Source organism: Syngnathus scovelli, chromosome 17 (genome assembly GCF_024217435.2).
Source record: "Syngnathus scovelli strain Florida chromosome 17, RoL_Ssco_1.2, whole genome shotgun sequence".
NCBI classification, from domain to species: domain Eukaryota; kingdom Metazoa; phylum Chordata; class Actinopteri; order Syngnathiformes; family Syngnathidae; genus Syngnathus; species Syngnathus scovelli.
Genome location: NC_090863.1, coordinates 12253089 through 12262517, shown reverse-complemented (window position 1 = coordinate 12262517; position 9429 = coordinate 12253089). Strand labels below are relative to the sequence as shown.

Sequence of the window (9429 nt, the reverse complement as noted above, 5' to 3'; positions counted from 1 at the left end):
CTTGCTCTTTACCTCCGCACACAGCCGGGTCACCCTAGCCGTCTGTGCTTTTTAATTATGGACAGGCACCCAACCCTCCCCCCCCCCAACCGAGTTTTAGGTCCAGGAGATTCTCCAGTCCTTTCCAGCTTCTGGATTTCCTGTTGGAGTCATCACGTTTTTGTTTTCAACTTTACGGTGAGTACACTTTGGATTGTTGTGGTGAGAAGTTGAGCTTCAAATGACACTTCTTCAGAATCCTAAAGTACAAATGAAATAAAAACGGTCATCTTTATGTATTTTACCATTCAGTAGAGTGGAGGCAATTTGGGGAAGCACAAATTCCTACGCACCACCTGTTTATGTCTGAATTGTGTCATTAAACGCTTTTAATGTTCACCAGGAAATTCATTTAGGCAATAATTATTATTTGATATAAATATACTAATTATTTATATATTTTAATTCATGATATACTTTATACATGAATTACCTATATATCTAATTAATGTCATCATTTAAAAAAAAATCTAATCGTGATTACAATTTTTCAAGGGTAAATTCAAAAACTTGGCGAGGAGGTTGTTCCTCCCAAATTCATTGCTATCATAAATGTAATTTAAAAAAAAAAATGGAATCATCTTAAATTCCATGGCCATACATTAAGTGGCAAAAAATGTGTGATGGGAATGATTGTGTTCGGTGTGTTTTTCATGCGCCGTTTCGCAGTGCTTACTGGTGTCGGGTGATCTCAGGCCAGCCAGCCATCCTCCACTCTAGCGCAATATCGCATCTCGGCTCACTCTCACAAGCTTTCTCCTGCATGCCCAGCAGCTTCACATTTCACCGCCATTCTTCTTTACATTGCGCGCGCGCTTGTGTGTGTGTGTGTGTGTGTGCGCGCGCGTGTATGTGCATGTGTGTGTGTGTGTGCTATAGAAGGGCTTGATTACCTCTTGCGTATTCAGAGATGCACCATGTGAGGTCCAAGCCTCGCTCCCTTTCTCTGCTTTTTTTTTTTCAGGTTGGTCAAGCTGCTGCTGTTCTGGAATCAACATGGAGAATAGCAAGGTGCTCACTTCCACTTTTCAAATGTTGTCGGCAGAGGAGAGCAAAGTTTTAGATCACACATTGTAAATGATCGATGCATTTAAAGGACACTTGATGCAATGATGTCACAACTTCAAACAGTTGCGTCTCAAAATGGCCCCGGGGTGATGAATTATGCTTTGCTTTGGACTGTCGACAGCCGGTCAAGGAGGTGCTCCCGCTGCCTCGACTCCCAGAAATGGCCTCGAGCTCGTCTCCAAACGTTCCCGAAAGACAAATGACAGGATCCGTGCAGTACATCCACACGGCCTCCTCAGGTAGTTGGAGTTTGTTGTTCATCGCAATGCACAGGTGCTGGTGACACCCTGGACTGGTCGCCGCCAGTCAAGTTTTTCCAGATAAAAGCGGGATTGCCTCAACAACATAAAAAAAGAAAGGAATCAACCTTGCTGTTCCAATACTTTTGTCTGTATGTGACCTACAATTGGCCGGCGACCAATCCAGGGTGTGCTGGGGATGTGCTCCGGCCTCTTGACCAGCCGTAAAGGAAGACAAATACTTTACAAACAGAAGTTGGTTCATTTTTTTATTTGGTAGGTCAGTTTGCAAAAAAAAGGGCAAGTGTGACAAAAAGATGTGAGCTGTTGTGATTGGTCCCCAGTGATGACATCATTCAACCAGCTGAAGCCTCCAGAGCCAGATCTCACTCTGATGTCCCACATCAAGTCCATCAAGTCACTGAGGCGGGCTGGCCTCACTGCAGCCATTTTTACTGGACAAACGGTGAGCTATACTGCTTGGGTGGCTTGGGGTTGTATGCGGGCCCTGAAAATGGCAAATTCCAAGCGGCAGGTCACGACGGAGACCAGCTCAAAAGACTCCCTGCAGAAACTTGAGGGCCAGGAGGTGCCGCCGGAAGAACCCCTCACCGATGCCATCTTGGCCGACACGGAGGCTCTGGTGCCCACGCACGACGAGGACGGCCGCCCCATCGCCGAGTGGAAACGTCAGGTGATGGTGACATGGATGCAAACGCAAGTGCAGGAGGAGGACCACCCGTGCAAACGGGTACGATCCGCTTCAAGTTGGACTCTAACCTTTCCTCCACGCAAAGTCAACCTTTAATTTCCGTGGCATCCATCTGTTGTTGTTTGCTACCCTCTCACAGGACCCGATGAGGCCCGAGTGGCCGCCTGTGCATGGCTGGAAGTTCTCCCAGAGCCACAATGCTCTTCTTGGGCCCTTTGGTGAGCTTCTAACCGAAGAAGATTTGCTGTATCTGCAAAAGCAGATTGAGCTCTTGTACCTCCAGAAGCGTCAGCGGGCTTACGAGCTGGAGCTGACCAGGTTGATGAAGGAACTCAGGTCTGTGTTACCGGACCAGATTGTGAACATCTCTTGGAACGAGGAGGCTCTGCAGCAGCTGGACCAACAGGGAAGCCGAGCACTGCCACTCTGGTGCGGCCGCATCTCCGAGATAATCAGGACCGTGTCGCTGATGGTGGCCAACCTGACCCAGACCACGGCGGAGGCCGGCATGAAGGGACTGCAGGGCTCAAGGGACGGTCTGGAAGTAGACCAGGTCAAGAAAATGCTGCCGGAACCAAACGGTCAGTCAGTGTCCATTTCAGGTCATCACTTGGACAGCAATAGGGAACGAGCAGAGAAGGAGATCCGTCAGTCCGGAGTGTCCGTCAAAAACCTGCGAGCCAGCTTTGAAGGGCAAATTGGCACCACATATCCCTTTGCCGGGGTGGTTCCGGTTAGCCTAGCCTTAAAGGACAAGTTGGTAGGGATGAACGAGTCAAAAGGTGATGTGACATTGAGCAGCGTTTCAACTGTGAGAGAGACCACAAGTCTCAGGAAAGAGCGCATAGTCGTGCTGTTCCTCAGCTACTGGAAAAAATCAGCTGCGGCCATCTCCAACCGGGCGGCCGTGCGGAATGCCGAATGGCCAGGCGGCCAGCAGGAAAGCCCCTCCCTCTTTCGCTTATGCCAAAAGCGAAGTGCGGTGGACAAGATGTTGACTTCCTGGAAGACGAAACTCCGGCTGTGTGCTGCTCAAACGTCCCCTGTGACCTCGTCCGAAAGTCCAGTTCCTGTCTTCTCTCCGGAACAATTCTTGTCCGAAACGGCCGCGAGCCACGATGGCTTGACCTTGGAGCTCTTCATGCTGGGCTACGTCAACATTTTGGAGCAGGAGTTGTCGCCGCTTGAGAGGAAGATGAGGCATCTGCTCTGCTTCGAAGTCTTTGACCATCTGGGGACTTTCCCTTGGGAGACCGTGCGGGAATTCCACAAGGTGGTTCTGGAAGAAATCCGAGCCGGAAAGCGATGTTGGAGCGACGGCTTCGATGACATCAAACGACGATTCTTCGGCCGCTCGGAGGCAAAGGCCCAGCCGGCGCCGCCGGTTGTAGTTCAGAGTGTTTTGCCAGATGAGGGCTGTTGCGGCACGGACTTGTCCTGTTTCAACAACCAAGATATTTGTCAATATATTGATCGCAGCTTTGCTTTCTGGAAGGAGAAGGAGGCAGAGATCTTTGATTTTGAACATTAGCCACACTCCGAAAGCCGGTCAAGCAGAGTTACTTGATATGAGCGGGAAAGTGACTTGAACAGAACATTGTTTACACTGATTCTTGGCGCTAGGTGCTCTTGCGGTTCACAGCCGAGTGCCGCAGGTTTGAATCTCCACATCCACACCCAGTGGACAAGTTGGAGTATTCCATGAAGCTAACTTGAATTAAAAAAAAATCTACTGAAAGTGCACTGCCATCCTTTCCCTTTTCTCAATCCGTCCTTGCTTCCTTCCTTCCTCCCTTCCTCCCTTCCTCCCTTCCTTCCTTCCTTCCTTCCTTCCTTCCTTCCTTCCTTCCTTCCTTCCTTCCTTCCTTCCTTCCTTCCTTCCTTCCTTCCTTCCTTCCTTCCTTCCTTCCCTCCAGAGGTGCGTTTGAAAAGTCTAGCTCTACTTTTGTCCCACACTGACCAACCTCGTCTATCTCTCTCTGTCGTCCACTTTCCACTCCAATGCAAGAAGGTGAGGCTGGAAATAGGTGAGGTCGCGCATGCGCAAAAGCGGCGTCGAGCTGCCAGGAGGACGCCAAGCTGCAATCCCATCATTCGAAGCGAAGAGAGGAACATCATCATCTTCATCATCCTCCTCTTCCTCCTCCTGCCCCCGTTACCAGCCCGCTGCTACGAGCCAGCCCGCCTCGGGAGAGACGACTGGACCTTTTCTTCCGCTGCAATCATCCGCCCTTAAAGATAATAACAATAATAAATAAGCGCCATCATGTCAGCCGGAGGAGATTTGGGGAACCCCCTGCGGAAATTTAAACTCGTCTTTTTGGGAGAGCAGAGCGGTGAGTCATAGCATTGCCGAAGCTACCTTGCACCTCCGCCCTTCACGACAAACATATTTTTATTATGACACGATTATCCAAAAAGGTGACTTTCATTGTTTGATTGCGAAAGATGACGTGAGGCCTGTTTGGGTTTTTTTGCCCTTTCGCGTCCATTTGTGGAGGAAATGTGTTAACCGAGACGAGGTACGACCGAATCCATTCAAAATAGGATCAATAACTGCTTCCCCCCCACCCCCCTCTCCCCTTTCCTTCATCACAAACTGCTGCTGTTAGTCTCCATTGCGTGGGGCGGTGTTTCGGTGTTTAGACGTGCTGCAGTGGCCCACAAACACAAGCCATCGCTTTGTTTTTTTTCTTTATCAGGAAATAAATCTAGCTCTTCGTAATCCTTTCATTTGTTTTATACCCTGTGAAAGGCACCCATAACGTGATGATGTCATAGAATGGCGTTGTTTGTGCACGAGTCCTATGCAAGTGTCAGTTCGGGACACACCCAAGGCAAGGCAAGGCAAGGCTGCCGATGTCTGCTTCATTCTGCACCCTCCGGCACGTCCCCACTCGTAAAACAAGCGCACACCAAAAGACGTCACATTACACAACACTTTTGTGCACAATACCCGTTTGGTACAATGTGTGTGTAATGCAGACAAATGGCAGGACATCGAGAATAGAGTTGGAAAAAAAGAGCACGCCATTCGTGTGTGTGTTGTTGCGTTCGTGTGGCCTCGTGCTGCAACATTGCTGTCCGTGGTGCTGAATAGAGGCCCTGCCCAAAGCCCTGCTCGTGTGTGCGTGTCTGTGTCTGTGTGTGCGTGTGTGCAACCCCCCCCCCCCAAAAAAAGAAAACGAAAGCATTTGGGCTCTCCAGGCCCAGCCAGAAGGCAGCTTCCATCATGAAGAGTAGATGGAAAAAAGAATACATCATACCTTTATGCCAATTATCATTTTAGATAGTATGTGATTATTTCCGGCATTGTGCATCAGCGAGTGCAGATCCAAGGAGTACTGGAGGAAAAATAAGTCAAAGAATTCAATTGTACTGCTCAGAATAGAAGACGAATCGACTTTTGGGTTTATTGGTTGAAAAAAGTTGAAATTCATCGTGTCACGTGTGCTCTTGAATATCCTTCTGCTATCTTTCAGTGGGGAAAACATCTCTCATCACCAGATTCATGTATGACAGTTTTGACAACACATACCAGGTGAGACATGTCAGATCTTTGCTTGTATGTAAGAACAGTTCCTTTAATCCCGATTGCAATCTTGTTTTTAACGGATGAAGTTACTAATCTTGGCCAGTGAAGCAATATCATGGTAACAAATGAATATGGATTTATCTCGTCCTTGGCTGCGCGATTAAATCCAAAAGAAGACAATTAAAGTCCATCAGATGAAGTTGGATTTATTGCTCCACCCTCTAGTTCTCTTCGCTCGTTTGGAATGAATGAAGCTGCAAATGAGCCTTTTTCCTTGTGCGCCGCAGGCTACCATTGGGATCGACTTCCTCTCCAAGACCATGTACCTGGAGGACCGAACAGTAAGGAACAACGCTTGTCCTTGTGATCGCAAATGTTGAACCGATTTAACGTTCACTACGGTCGGCATCTGCTCAACAAAGCCTTTGGAAAAAATTTCGAATTTGACCTGATTATTGGTTTGTGCGTGTGTCCCTTTACGAGTGTTCCTTGCTGAATAAAGTGTTATTTGAGCTCAGTGGGAAGAAGCAGAAGGAAAAAAAAACTCCCGTTTCCCCTCGCTTTGACAAATCCATGATTGGATTTCATTTCTGCCTAACACGATTAGCCAAAGGTTATTTCTGCAGCTAATAGCATCAGTGTGCTTAAACCTCTTGACTGATTTTTTTAGTGTGTGTGTGTGTGTGTGTGTGCGTGTGTGCGTGTGTGCGTGCGTGAGTAAAGGCAGTGCAAAGTGCATAGTTGCAGAGTGGCTCCTAAAGTGAGTCTGCTGTCCACATGTGTAGGTGAGGCTGCAGCTGTGGGACACGGCCGGACAAGAACGCTTCCGGAGCCTCATCCCGAGCTACATACGAGACTCCACGGTGGCCGTGGTGGTCTACGACATCACAAGTGAGCAGCATTGAAAAGAAAGCAAATGGAATTCTAAAAAAAAGTTTTATGCAAAAGCGGCGTGAGCCGCTATTGTTCTCGTTGGTTTCATTGAAATCAATTGACAAATTCCTCCCCAGATGTCAACTCGTTTCAGCAGACCTGCAAGTGGATCGACGACGTCAGGACCGAGAGAGGAAGTGATGTCATCATCATGCTGGTGGGCAACAAGACGGACCTGGAGGAGAAGAGGTGAGGTGGCGGTGGCATGTTGCTCACCAGGAGGACGGATGTGATGGTAACGGCCCGTCTGCCCCCCCGCCCCCGGGTCAGGCAAATCACCATCGAGGAGGGAGAGCAGAGAGCCAAAGAGCTGAACGTCATGTTCATCGAGACCAGCGCCAAGACAGGCTGCAATGTCAAGCAGGTGACGAGCCGCTCGCATCACTAGGGGAATGTCGAAAGCCATTTACAACGTGAAGCGTTTTCGACTGTCCTAACAGTCTTTGGTTTTCATTCCGCAGTCATGATGATGGTTAAAGGAAATATATCAAAAGAAAAGTCGATGTTTTATTTTGGAAATGTAGTGCAGGAAAAGTGAAAGTGGCCGCGGAAGAAAAAAAGTGGACATACGTACGTGTATGTGAACATTCGACTGAAGTATTTGCATTCCAGACAACGCACACATCATGTCCAAAACAATGCCTTGTAGTATATGAGTAAGATTTGTCCTTCTGCCTTCTCCAAGCTGTTTCGTCGCGTCGCAGCAGCTCTTCCTGGGATGGAGAGCCTTGATGATGCCAATCCTGAAGGCAGTATCCTTAACTAAGTCACTGATGAGTGAGCCACCATTTTGGCTGCCTTCATTTGGAATATATCCTCATACACAGGCATCTAGCGGAAATGATTTTATGCTATGCAATGCTAGCCCTTAGCCAGCTGCCTATAATGAAAGAAGTGAGATTGAACAACAGCACCAATCAGCATCCTCTTTGCTACAGTACATCTGACTTTAGCAATGAAAGGAAATGCCATGTTTTCTCAAGCTGCAACCCTGGGTTAAACAGCAGAGGCCCCACAATTGAACCCTGGGGAACACCGCCACACTGTACCATACCAAAGCATACATTATACTGCATTGCACTGACCTTTCCATACTAGACTACACCTTATTATCTGTCATATTCCGTATCTATCGTATGGCTTTGCATTTTTCCTTAAGCGTCACTTTGCCAGTGATCGACATCAAGCTGGACAAACCGGCGGAGCCGAGCGTCCCCGAGGCCGGGTGCTCATGTTAATGCCGAGCTGTGATTGGCCACAGCTCCCTTCACGCCATTGGCTTGTTGTGTTGCTTAAACTACTTCCTGGTTAGCCTACAGTTGACTCTGACTCCAATTGGATGTACTCTAGGATGTATCGGATCGGACACATCAAACGTTCTCTCGCAATCAGTTGTTCAGTTGTAAAATATTGTATACTTTGTCAATATGTAAGTGACCGGAGGACAAAAGAGAGAAAATGAAAAGGAACACAAACCCTTTTTTGCTGGTGGGGGGAGTAGAAAATTATTGCAAAGGGAAACCAGTTTCTTTTCGCTGTTATGTTTTGTATTTTTTATATATATATAAACAGGGAAAGCGCCAAAAATAAAACCTAAGCATAAAAAGAGAGTTTTAGGCGAGGGGCTAGTCAGTGGAGTGTTGGTCGGCCACCCCCCCCCCCTCCTAAAATGGCGGAACACGTTTGAATGTCTACAACACGCATGCACACTGATCCGATTTATTCTCTCTCTCTCTCTCTCTCTCTCTCTCTCTCTCTCTCTCTCTCTTTTTAAACCTGGCCTGACTGCTCTCGGAATGTTGTCTAGCATCTCACTCTGTCTTTCTCTCGATAGCATTAATATCACATCTCACGCAATTTCCTGTAGGCTCACATAACGGTAGCTGTGAAAGACGTGGCACCCTCTCTCTCTCTCTCTCTCTCTCTCTCTCTCTCTCTCTCTCTCTCTCTCTCTCTCTCTCTCTCTCTCTCTCTCTCTCTCGCTCTCTCTCTCTCTTTGGGTTCAACTTTTATAGAAATTGTACTGTGCTTTAAAAAAGATCAACAACAATAATAATATTCATAATAATGTAAAAAAAAAAAAAAGAAAAGCACCTCTGGCACCCAGTCCTTTCTTAATTGTTGCCCGTCCGTCCCTCCATCCCGGAAAAAAACAAAACAAAACAAAGAAAGCATATAACGATCCACCGTAATGCACTGCACTGTATATAATAATGTAAGATGTATGTCGTGAACGTCCTCTCTGTACAAGTGGTCCTTGTTCACCAGTATGAATAATGTAATAATGTTTCATGATTAATAAATGACACATTAAAGGGCTTCACTCTCCTAACTCGCAACACTTGCGTGGCGGCGCCAAGCGGGATGAAAGTGCATCGAATGTGTGATCTAGCATGGAGCCTTATTTGTTGAATTTGAATTGATTCGATTTCATTTTTCATTTTAGCTTCAATGTCATTTCATTACAATCTGCTTTTGCCATGCCTTACTCAATTCAGAGCCTGATTTGAATTGAGTCCATTTCATATTTAGTCAAGTAAAAATTGCTTTCATTTCAAAACTTTTATTTTGACTGCTGCAATGGGGATGGGATTGTTTCATTTGACCTTTGTTTTATTTTTAATGCATTTAATGGTTGATTTGATCTTGTCTGCAATGTGTATTTTGATTTCATTTCTTTCATTTAATGTTTTATTTTGTTTGAAGGCACCTTATCCACAAAGCTTGTCCTACTTTAATTTATTCCATTATTTTGCTTTTATTTTATTCTATTCCATTCCTTGTCTGTTTACTGTATTATATGAATTTATTTTTTATATCTTATTTTATAGCACAGTGTACGCAAGGCGTATTTTATTTTCCTGACGTTTATTTGATTTGATGTTTAATTTTCAGCAGCCTTT

General features: G+C 46.5%; 2 protein-coding genes across 5 annotated transcripts; both read left to right on the top strand.

The window, feature by feature from the left end:
• Positions 1 to 13: 13 nt before the first annotated feature.
• LOC125985001 (espin-like protein) lies at positions 14 to 3811 on the top strand. Of its 4 annotated transcripts, none has more exons than XM_049747417.2 (5): positions 14 to 1050; positions 1229 to 1346; positions 1691 to 1812; positions 1882 to 2097; positions 2198 to 3810. In XM_049747417.2, the coding sequence occupies exons 1-5, from the start codon at positions 1036 to 1038 to the stop codon at positions 3587 to 3589; spliced, it is 1863 nt and encodes a 620-aa protein (XP_049603374.1). In that variant the 5' UTR covers positions 14 to 1035; the 3' UTR covers positions 3590 to 3810. The 4 variants fall into 4 exon arrangements, with proteins under 4 accessions (XP_049603374.1, XP_049603373.1, XP_049603376.1 ...); XM_049747419.2 differs by having other exon boundaries at positions 1032 to 1050; positions 1627 to 1812; XM_049747416.2 differs by having other exon boundaries at positions 1691 to 2097; positions 2198 to 3811.
• A 289-nt stretch (positions 3812 to 4100) lies between these two features.
• rab6bb (RAB6B, member RAS oncogene family b) lies at positions 4101 to 8845 on the top strand. Its single transcript, XM_049747478.2, has 8 exons — positions 4101 to 4394; positions 5541 to 5599; positions 5881 to 5934; positions 6379 to 6484; positions 6604 to 6715; positions 6797 to 6890; positions 7212 to 7278; positions 7700 to 8845. Exons 1-8 carry the CDS (start codon positions 4325 to 4327, stop codon positions 7762 to 7764), a joined length of 627 nt encoding a protein of 208 aa, XP_049603435.1. The 5' UTR covers positions 4101 to 4324; the 3' UTR covers positions 7765 to 8845.
• Positions 8846 to 9429: the final 584 nt, after the last annotated feature.

Bases quoted from the DNA above. Each gene is read 5' to 3' on its own strand.
- LOC125985001 (XM_049747416.2), top strand. The intron at 1,347-1,690 runs GTAGTTGGAGTT...ATTGGTCCCCAG, and splicing joins CATCCACACGGCCTCCTCAG to TGATGACATCATTCAACCAG. The intron at 2,098-2,197 runs GTACGATCCGCT...ACCCTCTCACAG, and splicing joins AGGACCACCCGTGCAAACGG to GACCCGATGAGGCCCGAGTG.
- rab6bb (XM_049747478.2), top strand. From the start codon at position 4,325: ATGTCAGCCGGAGGAGATTTGGGGAACCCCCTGCGGAAATTTAAACTC. The intron at 5,935-6,378 runs GTAAGGAACAAC...CCACATGTGTAG, and splicing joins TGTACCTGGAGGACCGAACA to GTGAGGCTGCAGCTGTGGGA. The intron at 6,891-7,211 runs GTGACGAGCCGC...GCCTTCTCCAAG, and splicing joins CAGGCTGCAATGTCAAGCAG to CTGTTTCGTCGCGTCGCAGC.